Source organism: Myotis yumanensis, unplaced genomic scaffold (genome assembly GCF_028538775.1).
Source record: "Myotis yumanensis isolate MYYU_CA2020_CCGP unplaced genomic scaffold, mMyoYum1.0.hap1 SCAF_16, whole genome shotgun sequence".
In the NCBI taxonomy this organism is placed as follows: Eukaryota; Metazoa; Chordata; class Mammalia; order Chiroptera; family Vespertilionidae; genus Myotis; species Myotis yumanensis.
The window spans coordinates 26509371-26528318 of record NW_027223767.1 but is presented as its reverse complement, the minus strand read 5'-3'; the positions used below and the strand labels follow the sequence as shown (position 1 = coordinate 26528318).

The 18948-nt window shown below is 36.9% G+C and overlaps 1 protein-coding gene across 1 annotated transcript in view; it reads right to left on the bottom strand.

The window, feature by feature from the left end:
• The window catches only part of STXBP4 (syntaxin binding protein 4), a 120713-nt gene that overhangs the window by 93530 nt on the left and 8235 nt on the right, over positions 1-18948 (bottom strand). Inside the window, exons 4-8 of the mRNA XM_070394070.1 lie at positions 18688-18820; positions 12744-12850; positions 12336-12555; positions 10861-10939; positions 5077-5171 (exon numbers count right to left, since the gene is read on the bottom strand). Coding sequence (XP_070250171.1) covers positions 5077-5171; positions 10861-10939; positions 12336-12555; positions 12744-12850; positions 18688-18820 — 634 coding nt within the window. The remainder of the gene's footprint in view (positions 1-5076; positions 5172-10860; positions 10940-12335; positions 12556-12743; positions 12851-18687; positions 18821-18948) is intronic.

Sequence of the window (18948 nt, the reverse complement as noted above, 5' to 3'; positions counted from 1 at the left end):
GGCTTTTATGGTTACTCCAATTTGGTTTTTATTACAAGGAATTATATATATATATCCTTGTATAGTTGTGTGAAAATTTCTCTACAGTATATCCCTAGAAGAGGAAATGTGGAGTCATAGGGTTTATAAAGTCAACTTTAATAGATATTGTAAAATAACTCTCTGTATTGGTTGTGCCAAGCAATTTATGCACACAACTAGGACATAAGCACTCCTCTTTTCTACATTCTTAGCAGCATTTTATGCTTTCACCCTTACATTTTTGTCAATGTGCTGTATATGAAATAGAACATTGTGTATTAATTTGAATTCCCCTAATTACAAGTGATATTAATCTTTCCCATGTTGATTAGCAATATTTTTAACTCACAAATTACTTAGCAATAGGTTTTAAATTTTCATATACAGAGTCTTAAGATATAATTTTTGTAGTGATTCCTAATTTTTATGAAAACCAAAAATATCTCCAGACATTGCCAAATGTCCAAGGCAAATTCCCACATCCTTATCCTTGAAAAACACGGCTTCAGGGACCAACACTATTAACAGTTTGATGTATAAGTTTTCTGAAGTTTTGCTATGGACATAGCATCTCTATATAAATATATATGTAAATTATGTATTTTGAAATCATTAAGTTACGCTATATAGAGTGTTCTGGTTTTTTAAAACTATCAACATATCACAGCTTTCTATTTTGTAGATTTTAGACCTTTTGCATGCTTTTTAAAATTGCTATAATAGTATATTAAAGCTTAGCATTGAGGTATATTTATATCAGATTATGAATTTAACAAAAGATTGCAAAAGGCCCTTCTGAACTTCTCCCTGTAGGTAACAGCTGTCATACATTTGGTTTAATATTCCCAAACATTTTATTATATAACATTTGATGTATACTAAAAGCATATATTGTATGTAACATACATTTTAAATCAGGACAATAAAATAAAACATCCATGAATCCATCTTAGAATTACAAAACTGCCAATACTAAAATTTCCATACTATTTATTTTAAAATGGTTTGTCACATATACATATCCTTAACGTTATTTTGTTTTGCTGTTTTTAAGCTTCATAAAAAAGCTGCAGACCGCCTTCTGAAACTTGAATTTTTCATCCTGCAGTATCGTTTTATTATTCATCCATGTGGTTATATGCTACTGTGACATTAATGCATCCACGTTTACTGACAAATGTAATAATTATATTAATATGCCACAATTTATTCGCCCATCCTCCTGAAGATGGGCAGTAGGGTTTTCTGCTTACCAGTAATGCAGCAGTGAACATTCTTGTACAAAGCTACCACAGCACATGGGTAAAAATTCCTTTAGGGTAAATACCTAGGAGTAGTGTTGATGCGTCTTCTGATTGATTTGTACAATTCTTTGTAATTTAGAATTTCATACGTTATGGGTATTATACATATTTTCTCCCAGTTTTGGGCATAACTTTTCACTTTTTAATATTCTCATCTTATGGAGTTTCTATGGACAATCTCAGACATGTTTTCACACCATTACTTTATATTTTTTTAAGTACACAATGTGAATAGTTTTAGAAATATTTTTAAGGATGTGACTTTTTGTTTTATAAATAGATTTATTGATATTTAATTCACATCTCATAAAATTCACCATTTTAGTATATAGTTAAGAGGCTTTAAGTATATTCACAAAGTTGTGCATCAATCCCCACTAATTCTAGAAAATTTTCATCACCTCCCAGAGGAAGTCCCATCCCCATTAGCAGGCACTTCCTAGTTCCCTACCCCCGCCCCCCCAGCCCCAGGCAACCACTAATCTATTTTCTGTATGTATGGATTTGCCTATTCTGGGCATTTCATACAAACAGAATCATACAATTTGTGGCTTTTTGTGTCTGGCTTCTTTCACTTAGCTTAATGTTTCAAGATTTATCTATGTCATAGCATGTATCAAGAAGAAACACAGGCAATTTCAAAAGTTCTCGTTCTTAGTTGGGTGGTGAGTACATGTGTTGATTATTCTTTAAACTGAACGTTATAATATAATCATTGTGTGTATAATTGATATTATGAAGATATAAAAACAATTTTATAAAAATAATGCAATTAAGACACCTATCACAGAAGGTACTCAATATAGGTGATTCTTATTATATCAAGTAATAATAAAGTTGCAAAATGCAGTTAACCACAGTCTAAATTGATCTAGAGTTAAACTTAGTCATAGGTGAAAGTTTTGTTGAATGTGAATTTATTCTAGATGAATATAGCATGTCAGTGAGGCAAGCTCATGAATTTAAATTGCAAGTAATTTATGTTTAATCATAAAGTAGGTTCTAATAATTTATTGAATGTCATCTTTTAGCCTTAAAAATGTATTAATTGGACAATATCTGTCCTTAACGTTTTCTGGTGTCTGGATGATGAATTTTAAAAAATGTCACTTCTGTACAATACTAGTCACATACTTCCCAGCCTAATAACAAAGAACATCTCATTAACTATCATCAGACATCGGGTACGCATTGCTCACTGCAGCTTTCTTCAAATGTTACAGAAATGGCAAGAGGTAAAGTAAATACCAGCGAAATGGCACCTGTATCCAAAAGCATCTTTCCCAGGTACAAAAATATAGACAGCATACAGGTGTCTTCAAGCCAACTAATAAACTGTATTTCTATTTGCTATGTTTACCATACCTGCTTATAAGTTCAACGTTAGGATCAGATGAGACACATAGTACTTATAAAAATACTTTGAAAAAATATATCACTAAATAAGGCTGGTGAAATTATATAAAAATATCTGTATATAAAAAATCATTATTAGAATATTCATGAAAAGAGGCAATCATTTTTTCTCAGACAGTGAATTAAAATAAAATGAATTCAATGTTAGAAATCACTTTCCAGGAGATTCTGATTTAAAATCATCTACTTAGACAAGAAAAACAAAGAGGATATCCTGAGAACACTGCCATTCATACGTATGTCTTCACAGGTACTGCCCTTCATCAAATTCTAACCCCTCTGCCTTTCTTAAAAATTGCACTAAGTAGGGTAATTAGTTAATAACCACATAATCAGTCAACACCTTTTCCTTGTGAAATCTTACCACAGCACACATTTTCTAGATACCATATGCACTATATTTATAGAAGTTGAAGAAATAAAGATATAATTTTAATACATTTTAAATACTTGATCACATTTTCCTTATCTATCACTGAATAGAAAATATGTTAAAAATGTAATGGATGATAAAGTTGAATTTGTCTACAAAGTAGTAACTAAAATAGAAGGACCTATTTTAAATGAAAGTGGTACAGATACTATGATAGTAATAGCTAACTATCCAAAAAAGGAAGAGTAGCTTAGGAAATAATTGGGTGAATAGATGCTAATTTGGATTTTAGGGGAAAAAAATTATTAAGTAAAATACAGTTTCAAACTCTGAAAATAAGGAATGCTCTCCAGAATAGTCACTAAAAATATCTTGAATCAAAGCTGGGAAGCTGAATTTACAAAGAATGTGGGCTCCTTTTGCTGTAAAACTACTGTTTTATTTTTCTAAAAAAATAATTTGCTTAGGCTAAAAGGAAAGTCAAAACTGGAATTCTGATTCAGTAGTCAAGTAACTCATATTCTAAGACTCATATCTCTAAGAAAATTACAGATTAAAAAATACATCATACACTAAAAAATTTAAACCAAGTAAAAGAATAAAGGCTGCCAGATAGTGTTTAGCTGGATAATTTTCTCCTTATCCAGATGAATGGTTAGCATTAAATCTTGAATGTTCAGAAATGTATGTTAAACCAACATCATTAAAAACCAATAATTATCCATTTTTAGTTATTAATATGTTTTCAAACCTCAAACATTTTATTTTTTGAAAATGTTAATATTAACTGGTTGTAAACTTTGCCGTAAGCCAGAACTTACATCTTAACCAAAAATAAAAAGAGAGCACAAGTTAGCAAAAGATACTCAGGAGTTTTAAAATATCAAAAAGACATCACAAGTATCTAATGGATCGGAAAGTTTCATTGAGCACAAACCAGGTGTTTAAACAGTGGGTACATGGTACACTGTTGTGACAAAGCTTTAGCTCGTTGATAAAGCAAGATACAGAAAAGATTATAGAAAACTACAAAGTGATTTACAGATATGCAAAATAAGGCGATATTGGCTCTAACCACAATAGTTAGCAAAGTCTAGACAGGGGAGTTGGAGTTGAGTCAGAATTTGAATCACGGAGAAGATTCAAATTGGCAATGAAAACGGTGCTGCTATAGGACCATGCAAAGGTATGAACATGGGAATAAGGGCAATGTGTGTTTATTCCAGATGTGCATTTTCATATTCTTCCTAAAATGTAAAATATTATTATCCACAAATTATGAGAGGAAAGTAGAGGCTGTGGGCCTCTAACACTGTATCAATTTTTATATTAAAAAAATAAGACATAGCACATTTTTGCTGTTAGCTCCCAAGTAACCGGACCAAAACCAGTTTTAAATGCATTTTTACTTTTACTTTTTCTTTTTAATCATCTTAAGTTTCTTTTACATACAGAATCTCTCGATGTTTTACTCTCCCCAGGGTTTTTTTGTGTGCCTTTTGTATATTGCTACCATCTTCCTAATAGTCAGTAATACCTGACTATTAAGGTTCTTTAGGATTTAGTTTCCCTTTATTTTTTTAAAAATTGAACAAATGGGAGTATTACTTGCACTTATTGCTCCGACATATGAATTCTACTATACTTTGTCATAATTTAGTCCATGTGTCCTTGGGTTCTACGCGGTAAGACATCACATTTGTCTTAGACACAGGAGGAAATAGATGAATGTGAATGTCGATTTAATGACAAAAGGTTTAATTTTTATTTTGTACTAGTGAACAACATGAACTGCCCAACTCAAACATGAATAAGTTCATTTAAATCCAAACTGCCAATCATTTCATTGCATATAAATAACACCTCAAGAAACTAATGGCTCCAGGCCTTTCCCCTCTCTAAGATGAGAGGCCTTCCTTGCTGTTGTTTTATGGAAGAAAAATGGACATTTAAAGTATTTACCATTTCCAGTTTCTCTGCCTTAAGGCGAACGGAGGGATTTAGGGAGACCGTCTTTCCTTGTGGTCCATAATTATCGGTCCAGACAGGGGCGGCATCTGAGAGACAACAGGGTGCACACTAATTGGAAATTTAATTGGAATAGAAATGTTCATGTGACAGGATGAGTTCTGAGCTCCTGCTGTTAAAAAAAAAATTCTGGTTAATCAGCTGGCAGTTTTCACTTTTGTTTTCATGGTTTTTTTCGTTAAGTCTAAAATGTATCATACAGCCCTAACCAGTTTTGCTCAGTGGATAGAGCATCGGCCTGCGGACTTAAGGGTCCCGGGTTCGATTTCGGTCAAGGGCATGTACCTTGGTTGCGGGCACATCCCCAGTGGGGAGTGTGCAGGAGGCAGCTGATCGGTGTTTCTCTCTCATCTATGTTTCTGACTCTCTCTCTCTCTCCCTTCCTCTCTGTAAAAAATCAATAAAATATATTAAAAAAATAATAATAATAAAATAAAATGTATCATACAAACAAGCTTCACTTGAGCCCTAAAATATGTGATATTAAAAGAATGACCAATCAGCATTAAGTCCCATGGAAATACTAATTTAAAAGACAAACACACATCCTACTACCATGACCCTGTCATCACAGCACTTTCCTAATTGTAAAATGAAAAGTCTTTTTTTTCTTCCCAAATAAGTAAAATCATATGAGAAACTCAAATAGATCATGATATTTCTTTGGCTGGCAAAAGTGGTTTTGTTATGTGCGTTCTGGAAGTACTACAGAAAAACTAAGAAATGCAGATGGTTTCAAATTTACACATTAACTATAATGGACTTATAACTTCTTGAACTCAAAATCCCATTTCTTATTTTACAGAAGGTTATATTTCAAGATGTATAAATGAACTTTCAAGAGTTGGAGTTTATATACCATTATTCTTTGGCACCTTTTTAATGGATGCTGATTATTTAGACAAGCCTTTGTCCTGGTTGCATGGATAAGGTATCAGGTGCCATCCAGGACTAGGAACTGGAAAACATTATTCGTTTTAATATGCCAGAGTTTGTAAAACAAATTGCTATAATTCACGTCAATCCTTGTATCTAAATTTTCACTATTCTAAATACACTTTTAAATGGTATTTTACTAGTTCTACATAGAAACGAGGAAGAGAAAAAAACTTTTTAAAATGTCACATCTTTATGCAGTGTTTTAATTTTTTTTTTATTTCTCGGAGCATCTGTCTCTAAGTACAAAATGATTTGCATTCTCTTTAGAACATAAGAAGCGCGTATGAAAATAAATAGTCTTCCTCTAAACCTTTAACACATCGTTAACATTCTATGTAAAATCTTGAATATAGCTTATATGTGTCAAGATAAAAAATGGCTACTGACTTTTAATTTCAAGTGGAATCAAATGCTGAGAAAGACTGATTTTAATAGAAAAGAACTTTTGCAATTTTGATAAAAGCAACGAAGTGTCCTTTGTTGATGTGCTACCTAATTGTTGGCCACGGGATAAAAAAAATACCATATGTGTATTTTTTTTCTCTTAATGTAACTGGAGAATCAGCTCCCCATTCTCCTTGCTTGGTGCCCTACCAATAAAATGGCTTTAATTTCTCCTCAATGTTCAGTGTTTGGCTTTCCTGTGCATTGGACAGGCAGACCCTTGTTCGATTCAGTTCAGTTCGGTTCAATACCCTTAAGAGAAATTCTCTGCCAAACCCAAAGTGTGGCCTAAAAGAGGAGCACGGAGTGGCATGGCATGAAAGACCACATAGCAGATAAGTCGAACATTATTTTTCATTTTTAAGGTTTGGACTTGTGAGGCTTGACAATGCCGTTCAGCTTGGTGCCTGACCTACCTACAGTTAAGGCACACTGACACTAGGTGGACCCAAACTCACCTAATTATGGTCTCAGACCAAGACCAACCCTGGGCGTGCACTACTCAGTTCAAGTTTAAGTGCACACTTGGAGAGGCGTTGAGAGAGAGAGGGATCAGGAAGAGAGAGGGAGGCACAGGGACACACACCATCCATACACACTAAGGCACGCACTCTCATTTATGTTTTCTACATCTAAGATGAAAAATTTCCTGTGTTGCCCTAGCCCAGTGGTCGGCAAACTCATTAGTCAACAGAGCCAAATATCAACAGTACAACGATTGAAATTTCTTTTGAGAGCCAAATTTTTTAACTTAAACTCTACAGGAAGGTACATTGTTATTAACTTAATTAGGGTACTCCTAAACTGGCCTTTGCTAAAAACGTCCTCAATCTGATTGAGGTATGTTCGCTGAGGTCGACCCCTTCCAACTCTCCCATCCTCAACTCGTGCATGAATAACTCGAGCCTCCCCAGCGCTGCGTATCCCGCGGCCCGCCTGAGCTGAGTCTCCGGTTGCCTGACCAACCGACACCCCCCACTTCTTCTAACTCCACTTCTTCAAAACAGACTCGGCCAGGCCGAAAACCAACTTCTGCGCATGGGCCACGAAGTTTCAATCGCACTGTACGTGCGCGCCCGCACATGGTATTTTGTGGAAGAGCCACACTCAAGGGGCCAAAGAGCCGCATGTAGCTTGCAAGCCGCAGTTTGCCAACCACTGCCCTAGCCGATTTGGCTCATTGGACAGAGTGTCGGCCTGCAGACTGAAGGGTCCCGGGTTTTATTCCGGTCAAGGGCACATAACCAGGTTGCAGCTCCATCCCCAGTTGTGGGCATGCAGGAGACAGCTGATCAATGATTCTCTCTCATCATTGATGCTTCTATCTCTCTGTCCCTCTTCCTTCCTTTGTGAAATCAATAAAAAATATATTTTAAAAATGCTGTGTAACAGTGGAAATAAAACACGTTAGCTCTTACGTATGCTTACTTTTAGTCAGACAGTGCACGAAGTACTTTACATATATAAACTCATTAATCTTTAAAATAACTAGAACATTTGCGCAAGCATTATTTTATAGGCCCTTTGAGTGGTCCACTGACCGTGGAAAACATCTTGTGACTACCCCTGGATCAACCGCCACCAGAATACCACTGTGGGACAGCGCCCTCCTCCTCATTCCAGGCCCTACACCCACCCCTGGCACCTGTATAAGCCATCCACAAGGACCCCTCGGGAGTCACTTCTCTCTTCTGGTCCACTTCCTAGTGCACAAGCTCTTTTCAATAAAGTCTGTCTGCTTCATCTTGTACTGAGTTCAGTGCTCCTTTCTATGACATTGAGACTCAAGAACCTAAGGTCGACAACGTAAGTTTCCATTCAGAGCCTTCCCTAGACCATTTATTACTTTCCCTCCTTAGTCCTCTTTGCTCATAGCTTCATACCATTTTTTCAAATGTGTAATTCATCCACAAGAGTGTAGATGCTCCTTAGAGTACTAAGTCCATCCACATCCTGCTCTAGTTCACACAGAATACTCACACAGTAGTTATTCGATAACATAAACACATACACACACATAAACACTCCCACACATTTCTTTTTTTTTAACCCCATGTTTTATTCACAATATATAATTAAATATCTCACAGAAAGTATCCTAATTCTTTCATAATTTCTACTGTAGTATGTTTTCATACATATGACATACTCAGTAAGTGCTTACTGAATAAGTAAAAGACTAAGAGAGGTGTTGAGTAGTTCAATTACTTTCAACCTTAAAAGCATGTTACACAAATGTCTCCTGACCATTGTTTGCTTCTTTTATCTTTTTGCTCACGTGAGGTTAGAGTTTAAAATAGAAAAAAACATATCAAGACCATGGAAATAACTATATGACGGGAATGCACTAATAAAATTTCTAATAGTCAACAAACCCCATTAAGTAAAAAGGCACATTATTTATGGCTAAAGATTGCTATCACCGTCCGAGTCAATACTGCTCCAAACCAGAGGAAACTACTATGGAATCTACTCTGAATTCCTGTTAAGTATGGTAGCTACATGCAATGGTCTGAATGTTTGTGCCCTTGCAGAATTCATACTGAAATCCTAACCCCAAAGAGGATGGTACTAGGAGGTGGGGCCTTTGGGAGGTGCTTAGGTCATGAGGATAGAGCCCTCATGAGTGGGGTTAGTGCTCTTATAAAGGGATCCTACAGTGTTCCCTACCAGTGGTCAGCAAACTGCGGCTTGCGAGCCACATGCGGCTCTTTGGCCTCTTGAGTGTGGCTCTTCCTAAGCCTTAGGAGTATCCTAATTAAGTTAATAACAATGTACCTACCTATATAGTTTAAGTTTAAAAAATTTGGCTCTCAAAAGAAATTTCAATCGTTGATATTTGGCTCTGTTGACTAATGAGTTTGCCGACCACTGCCCTAGCCCTTTCCACCACATGATGACATGATGATGAAAAGCCTGCAGCTGGAGAAAAGTTCTCACCGGGACCATGCTGGACTTCTAGGCTTCAGAACTGTGAGAAATACATATGTGTTGTTTATAAGCTACCCAGTCTGTGGTGTTTTGTTAGAGTAACCCAAACGGACTAAGACACTATGTAATTTATACTAACTATTCCTTATTTTGTAATTCTGATCTAAATAATGCTATCAAAAACTGAAACATATGGGTAGTAATTTGCATTATAATTTAGACATATAATGAACTTTTCTATAAGTACAGGGAGGGGCAAAAGTAGGCTTACAGTTGTGAGCATGCGAAACAGTTTATTCTTGTATTATTATTTATTAATGACTAGAGACCCGATGCACGAAATTCGTGCATGGGTAGGGTCCCTAGGCCTGGCTGGCAATCAGGGCCAATCTGAGGGGTGACCAGAGGGTGATTGGTGGGCCCCCGCTGGCACCTACCTTGGCTGGCTTGATGCCACTTGCCTGCCCCCCATTACCCTGCCACTGCCGCCAGTCGCTTCCCTCTGTGGGGCGACTGGCAGGGCGATTGGGAGGCCCCCCCGCTGGCACCCACCTTGGTTGGCCTGGGGCCTGCGGGCTGGGGACAGCTCCTGCATTGAGCGTCTGCCCTCTGTTGGTCAGTACACATCATAGCGACCGGTCATCCCACCGGTGGTTCTGCCATTCGGTTGATTTGCATATTAGGCTTTTATTATATAGGACTATATTGTTTTCTATATGAACTACTATAACCTACTTTTGCCCCATCCTGTATAGACTTTTGACTTGTGCTTAACTTTTGGAAATAATTTAAGGGGAGGAATTTTTCTTCATATTTGAGACAATATACACTTTACAGCTTGATAAAAATCCTTCCCTTATGGGTGGCTTACACAATCTTTTATTATTTTAAACAGTCAGTAAATCATTCCATGGTAATTAAAAACCAATAACACAGGATTTACAATATTAATATCCTTTCTAATTTATATCTATATAATCTCTTAAAAACACACCCAAAAATATTTATTTTCTTAAAATGCTTCCTTCTATGATTTCTCTGAAAGGGGCATTTAATATATCTCACCAGCATTTCGCTAAAAGGGCAAGGCAACCTAATCTTGATTTAGAAAGAGTTTTCATTACTTGGTTTCAATAGTTTGTTGATTGCTGCAGCTTCATAGACACTGTTATTCTAATGCATCTTTGAAAATGTTAACCGTTGTTCAGGAAAATTTCCAGTAAAAGTCATAATCTGACAGGGACCATGGCACAATGCATGCATTTTGCTCTTTTATTCACTGTGGGAAAGAAGACTTAATGCATCCTTCCTTAAAGTCTATTAAGTCACATTACGTACTCCTCATTGAGAGAGAGAGAGTCATTGCAAAAAATAACAGGAAAGAGGAATTAAGTGTGCACTTACCTGTATTAGACATATCTGTAGGGCTGTGGTCCAAAGAAGCAATTGAAGTCTGTTCTGTTTTCTTGTATCCAGTTTTTAACTATGAAAGACAGTGAGAAACATGAAATCTAATTTCCTAAAGAAGGTCAAAGACTAAACTAGAAGCTCATTCTATATAATAAAAGCGTAGTATGCAAATTATCCCCTCAACTGGGAGTTCTTCCGGGAGTTCGACGAGGGGGTGGGGCCGGCTGGGAGAAGGGAGGGCAGCCAGCAGCCTCTAGGGACCCTACTAGTGCACAAATTTCATGCACTGGGCCTCTAGTGTTAACATAAAAAGAATGGCTAAAGTGACTAAAGCAGCCGTGGGCAAACTACGGCCCGCAGGCCGGATTCAGCCCATTTGAAATGAATAAAACTAAAAAAAAAAAAAAGACCGTACCCTTTTATGTAATGATGTTTACTTTGAATTTATATTAGTTCACACAAACACTCCATCCATGCTTTTGTTCCGGCCCTCCGGTCCAGTTTAAGAACCCATTGTGGCCCTCAAGTCAAAAAGTTTGCCCACCCCTGGACTAAAGCATTAGTTCAAGAAAATATAAAACCTCTAAAAATTTGGTATATCCATCTTCAAACAAAGAAATTCAGATTAAACGTAAAAACAGCTTTCAGCTCTACCATCCAAGGACAACAAAATAGGCCATGTACCTTGTCATTGAAAAGGTTATCACCCCAAATGAGGACAACAAAATAGGCCATGAAAAGGTTATCACCCCAAATGAAAAAGTATAAGGGGCTGACAGAAAATCTTATACCCTGTATCTGATTAGCATATACCAGTAACTGAAGTTACCTCTGACAAATTATATTTCACTGACTGAAAGCCAACCTGAGTTCCCTACTTTACTTTATAGCTAGCACACACTTAAAGACTACATACTCTTTACTTTATAACTTCGATTTATTAGGCTACTGCAGCAACTAGTTATTAATTGTATTGATTTTGATGCAGAAACCCCCACTTTGTGTGTCTGCGAGGGTGAACGATATCCTAGTATACACACGTGAGGAACATACCCACCCACACTGCGTGGTAGAGATTACTCTCTGTGCGTGGGAAAGAAGCTAAGGAACATGAAGGAATACTGCCTGCCTTTAGTCAAGCAGGAAACAGAAATAATAATGTACTGAACCATACTAATGATTGTCTGAAAACATATGTGATATTCCTAACATAGTTCCAAGTGATATCTACATGTATCTTTGTGATGCCATTCCTGATCATAGTTTTCTGGGCAAAAGACACACTGACTTGAGTAAATTGTAATTATTGACAGCACAGCATAAAAATCTTTAAAAAAAAAATTGTTCAAGGAAATACCAGTTTGCTAAGACACTGTATTACCAAAATGATAATTCTTGATGTATATGGCAAATATAAAAACATATGGGGGATTTATGGACTGCATAAGAAAACAGAAATGGAAGAGTACCTGATTTCCCTTCAAAGAAGGTAAAATAGCATCTGTAGTTTTGGGGGTAGATGAGGTCTTTGGAATTGGTATTTCAGGGGGAGAAGAAAGAAGATTAAATGCTGAAGCTTGAGGTCCATATTCTCCAGAGGTCTGTAAAAGGGGTGTACACGGTGGATTTTCTGGGTGACTGCCATCAGATTTTTGTCTTATGAATGCTATCTCCCAAGCAGGTTCTGACCTAGCATTAAAAAGAAAACACTTTATGAATGTATTATGGATATAGTATAATTTAATTCTAAAATAATGTTTCACATATTACTTCAAAATATTTCTTTTAGGGTCTCAAGTACTTATGACATCTTAAAAATTACTATTTTAAGGAGCCATGCTAAATGATTCCTCTTATCCTGTGAATAGAATAGTTACCTCAACTTGGCTCGGGTAATTATGCTTTTTGCTTCTTCAAATGATACACCAATCATAGATTCCTTGTTTATTGAGACAAGTTGATCTCCTTGCTTCAAACGTCCATCCTAACAAAAATAGTAACATTTGTAAAGAAATGAGTAAGGATGGTTTTTGAAAAATTAATGCAATTAAAGCAAGAAAAGTTTTAGTGAAGAATGTCTTAAAGAGCAAAATCAGAAATCATAACACACAACTGCTATATTCACAAGTGATTTTTTTTCTCCTTCCATTTGATTAATGTATGGGGAGCAAAACACAATAGTAACACTGGAAAAGACTAAGCTATATGGAGAAAGTATTCACCACAGGGATTCTACATGTTCAGTGAAATGAAAGAGCTGATTTTGGAAGGTTAGTAAACACAGTTCCGTACTGCCTGGGCTCAAATTGTATTACAGAGTTTGGTTGCATATGCATTTAAATCAAGCATATCCAGACTATATTTAGACACTCATTAGTGTGCAACTTAATATGCTTAACTTTAGTTTGAGGACAATCATGCATTCACTCAAGGTTAAGGTGAAATGGTAACAAACAAGAAAAACAACCATTTGGCCACAGGCTGTAAAATAATAAGGCTAATAAACATTAGGGAAGAATAAACAAAACTCCAGAGTGCTTATTTCGGGGAGGGCGGGTGGAGAATGTGATGGGGAAAGCACACAGGAAGTCTCAATGGTACTTAAACTTTCTCATTAAGTCAAGTGCTAAACTCTAAGTGGATTCGTAGATGTCCATTTATCATTATGCTTCATAAGTTTCATATATTTCCCAATATCCTTCTGTATGCGTCAAATATTGCACTCTAAACAAGAAACGAAGTGATCCATCCCCCCAAATAAAAAGAAAGCTCATGTCATTTGCCCGACAATATGCCTAACTACTTAAATTATATTTGGGTTCTATACTCCAAATCTGGTATTCAAAGTAAGGGTCCAATAGACAATTTTAAATCTGATTTTAAAATAAATCAATTAACTAATAAAATGAAATAAACATTATTGTTAAATCCAACTATAGACCATTTGGAATCTGCAAAAATAATTCCTCATTAGTATCAGTTTAATAACATAGGTTGTAACTGACATGTAGAGACTACATTACTATTGACTTCTGTGCCAAAGCCTGGCAACAATCTAGGGGAGAGAAGGGGGAAATGAAGAAAACCCTGCTTCATTGGAGCAAATCATGTAAAGGTCACTGACAAGGAAAGAAAGGTTCTTTTAGAAACGGGGAGGTAGATAGTCAATATTAGGTTACTTTGTGTTGACCTAAGCATTCTTGGTATTCAGTTCCTTCTATTTAACTTCCTTGAAAAAGGGAAATTCTATAGTGATAACTCTATGGCAGATGGCAACTCAATGGCCTTTGATTTGGGCAGGAGCTCTCAGAGGCAGTGGGTGGGGTGGAAGGAGCACAGGCTGGGCAAACAGATAGACCTGCACTCACACTTCAGCTCTGTGGCTTGCTAGCTAGATGTTCATAAACAATGAGGGGGGGAGAGGGGGTGGAGAAAGGAGGAGGGAAGGGTGGGGGAGAGAAGGTAGGAGATGGGGAGGCACACGACCTCCTCCACAGGGAACGCAGAACTGAATTCTAGCGTCTGAGGCAGCTCCTGTATCTATGTATCTTACAGAAATCAAAGCTGGTTGTCAGGGCTGCAGAGAAAAGGGCTACAGAAAACAGATGTAGGCAACAGGGTTCAGGCTGACCTGCGACCTCTCACAGCCTCCTCTCGGGCTGTACAGTATCAGCAGCACAGAGGGAAGAGCCCTTGTATAGACAGCTTAACGCATCTTATAGTAAAGTCCACTGACCCACTGAAGCAGCATTCTCAAGCAGGACGTGAGTCAGGGGAGATGGGAAGAACAATGCCTTCCAACTATGGCTTCTGGTGTTTCTATACATCTTTTCTTCCTAAAATGTATCCACAGTGGTGGTGGGGTTTTTTTTTCTTTGCTTCCTAGAATAAAATCTTAGCTGATCATGTGAATTTCTGAACCTGCTTCAAAGTCAGAACCTGCAAACTAAAACAAAGCTATTTCTGTAAATGTCTGGCATCCCAAACCAGTGAATTCTGAACCAGCCGCATTGTGTGTGTGAAGATGCTAACTTCAGAGGCCTCTTCCACGCTGTCTCGCTTCTGACTCAGCAGTTACTGAGCGACTAGACAACACGATGGGCAAGGTGCCAAGCACTTGCATGTGCCCGACTTCAGAGTCTGAAATCTTTCAGGTTGACATCTGTAAAGATGCAGTAATAATCCATTCCTGACCACTGCGATGCTTCTATTAGAAACTACCAACACTGTCCATTTCAGATTATAAAGACTGGTACATCGTTTTCTAAATAACTCGTTATCTTATCAGAAACCATCTACCTGTCTGACTCTGATTTAACTAGCTCACTGTTCCCAACTACTAAGGGATGTTCGTGCAAGCCTTTGTCCTTTCCCATGCTGCCATCAGCTGTCCACTAGAGGTACCCTTCTTTTATCCCCAGCTACTGATGTGAATCTGAGTCAGTGGTTTAACCTCCACGAGACCCTACTTTCTTAGCTGTAAAGTAGGGATAAATACCTGTCACACAGGTTGATGCCATCATTAAATAATATATATAAAATCAAGCACATGTAGGTGTTAAATACAGGTGAATCAAATCAGAATCCCAAATCTGTTATGGGCAGTTTTTACACTGATAGGAAATTTAATCCTGTTATTCCTAACTTAAGAGCCTGTGATGACTGCCCACTGGTAGAGAAGTTGAAACTCCTTAACTTCCCAAACCCAGCAAAACAAACTAGCTGCAGCCTACTATTTCTAGCCTCCTCATCCAACTTCCCTTCTCAGCATATGAATTTTTCGTTCTATTTTCAGAAAATGTTCTTCAACCCCTAATGCTTTTACACGTACTAATTTCTGTCTCGAATGACACCGCCCACCCTGCCACTTCTCTAGCTGATGAACTCTCACTTAACTTCACAGCCAGCCTCAAACATCTCTGCTGTGAGTTTTCCCTGACTCCCTACATTTACTTAATTGTTCCTTTCTCTTTGCTCCGGAAGCTCTTTTACGTACCTGTATTACTGCACTGACTTTGTGCTGCCCTTGTTTTTTACTCTCCTTATATCCTTTTCCTCCCATGAGAGCAAATTAATTCAGCATTTCCCAAACCAGCAGCACCAATTCTCTCGGCTGGCCAGAATTATGCCCTTGTCATGGTTGCTCCCTCAGCATAGTGCCAGGTACCTGAGTCCACAATAAATGAATAAGGTTCACGAAATTAAGGTGGCTTTCACAGAAATAAATCATGGCAAAGGAGGAAAGAGCTCGGCATTGCAAAGTGAGCCCTCCTGGCTGCTACCCCTTTAGCTCCACCAATGGGAGTGCTTCCTACCCTTTGCCACCCTGAGGTCTTGGTCCTATTTATCAACAAAGCCCTGGTCCATCTATAGGCTTGAGATTGCCTATTTTATTAGCTCTGAAGCAATATATTAAAATTAGAGCAAGTCAAAGTACTCATATGCATTTAAAATATTAACAATTGTTCAATTTGATAACTTAACAAGGATAACCTTATAGCCTGTGTTCCCTATTCTGAATATACCTACCATGCAGAAGTTTTGTGCGGATGAGGTGTTTATTAGCATTCTAATACAGTATTTAGAACACAGTGAATGCTACTATTATCGATTTAAAATGTTTAAAAATAAAAGAGCATCCATTTTGTATTTGCAGAGTAAATATGCATATAACTATTCATCACGAGAAAGTACACAAAAATTAATGTAAGCATTGCCAACTTATTTATTCTTCTGTCTACACCTTTCTTTATTTTGGCTGCATGGACAGGACCAGGTACAAAGAACATTAACAGCTCTGTGCTGCCCTCTAGTGGTAAATATGCAATATAGTCCATTACAGGATTTTGCTTTTATTCCCTTTCAAACAAGGAAATTCTAAGGAAACCAGTAAGAGAAAGTTTGTATTATGAATATAATTTCTTGGTCTGCTATCACTGACAGCTGATCAAGAGCCACTCCACGCCACTGACATCAATTTATTACTTTAATTACCACTATTTTTCATGGAATATAAAAGCACAAGTTGATGCTTGTCCTAAAAGCAAATTCTTATCACTTGTTAGGTACAATGATCTGTTATTACACTATATCAAGTTTAATCTAGGAAATACCTTAGCTATCCTGAACTCTCACACACACACACACACACACACACACACACACACACCTCAGCTTCAAAACTAAAGTAGTACTAAACATTTCAGTTCTTAAAAGAAAAATTCATTTTTGCTTGAATTTGTTTAAATTTAGCATTTAAATATGTTCCTATTTGGTTAATAATTTAAATTCAATGGCCCAAAATTTATATCATTATAATATCACAAACTTACTGTATAATACTTATAACTCATGCATTTGGAAGATACCTTATTATCTCAACAAGTCTGAAACAAAATCATTTTTATTATTTTTGAAGTTATTAGTAAAACTGACTTTTTTCCCTAACAAAGAAAAAAAATCCAGTAAAAGAGATAAGCTGCGTGCTAAACAAGTGTTTGGGGTGGGAACAGGGATAGGAGTAGGTGTATTTGTTCAACCAAAACAAGTAGAATAAGAAACAACAATATGAACAAACCTAATGATAAGAGAATCCTTTCTCATACTATACAGTTTGATATAAATAGGATGTTTTATTAAATTCTTTATATCCTATCTATTTCCAAAAAGCACTGGGGCCAATTTTTAATAAAAGACATATATAAGCACAGCAGTAAAACAAAAATAGCAAATAAAATCCAAAAGAAATGAGACCGCAAATATAGTAACCAGTTTGTTAACTAAGTTGCTGGTATTGTGCTTCAGACTTGGGTGTGAGTCTCTAGCAACCAAAGGAAAAAGGGACTAAGGATTTACATATTTCTCTCCTTAAAGCACCGGTTCTCAACCTGTGGGTCGCGATCCCTTTGGGGGTCGAACAACCCTTTCACAGGGATTGCCTAAGACCATCGGAAAACACATACAGAATTACATATTGTTTTTGTGATTAATCACTATGCTTTAACCCTTTGCGGTCCAATTTTATTTTTGGAATTCAAACAGCCTGGTCCAAATTAATTGAAGGGATTGAATGTTGAACCGGTTTGTGGTGTCAACCTCAGCCTTGACATTGGACCTGCTCCTAGCGCCTGGTTTGTCGAGTCAGCCTCGACGTTGGACCGAAAAGGGTTAATTATGTTCAATTGTAACAATGAAATTGGGGGTCACCACAACATGAGGAACTATATTAAAGGGTCACGGCATTAAGAAGGTTGAGAACCACTGCTTTAAAGAGAAGAGTAAGACATTCTAATTCCTAAAAAAAGGATATTCTCTCATCTTAATTCTAAATCTAATTTCTCACGTGAGCAAGTAATTAGTGATAGAATTAACAAGCTGAACAAAAATTATAGTAAATTTAAAATGAATGAATTTTATTTGCTGAGTGTTTGTGTTTATTTTGTTTTACATTTAGGATAGGCTAAATGAATATACTTCAAGCTTAAGTGATCCAAATTAGTCCGAACTCCGAGCAGTCTAGAGATAACAACACGTCTTCAAGTATAATTTCTCTTAATCAAAAACAGGATAAGAGTTGACTAGCATAAATTAAAAATCTATAACCTTTAGTGATAGCCTGAAGGCTGTTATTTTCACATTTTATTTCATATTCATTCTTAGGGCAAAGCTCCTTGAGGGTAACAGGCCTATTTTCCAGTTCCTTTGTTCACAGGGGACATTCAACTAATATTAAGACTAGACTGATGAGACAGAAAACAAACCTTGTTACTAATGGTTTTGTTCTTTTTGGTGAAGGTTTTTTTTTTTAATTTTCATTTTTACCTTATAACAGTCTCCGCCAGGAATGATTTCCTGAATATACACAAAGGGACCTTCATTCCGGTTAATTCCTCCGAGGATCTTCAGACCGAGGCCTGTCTCCTTGGTAACGGTAATAATCTGCAAGGCAGGATCCCTAAGATAAAGTAAATTAGCACTCACAGGTTACAAGAGATCTTAGGAGGTTCTCCTTAAACTACTTGTTGAATCAAATTCTTGGATCTAGATAACTCAAAGTACTCAGTACATTCTAGCAACTACATG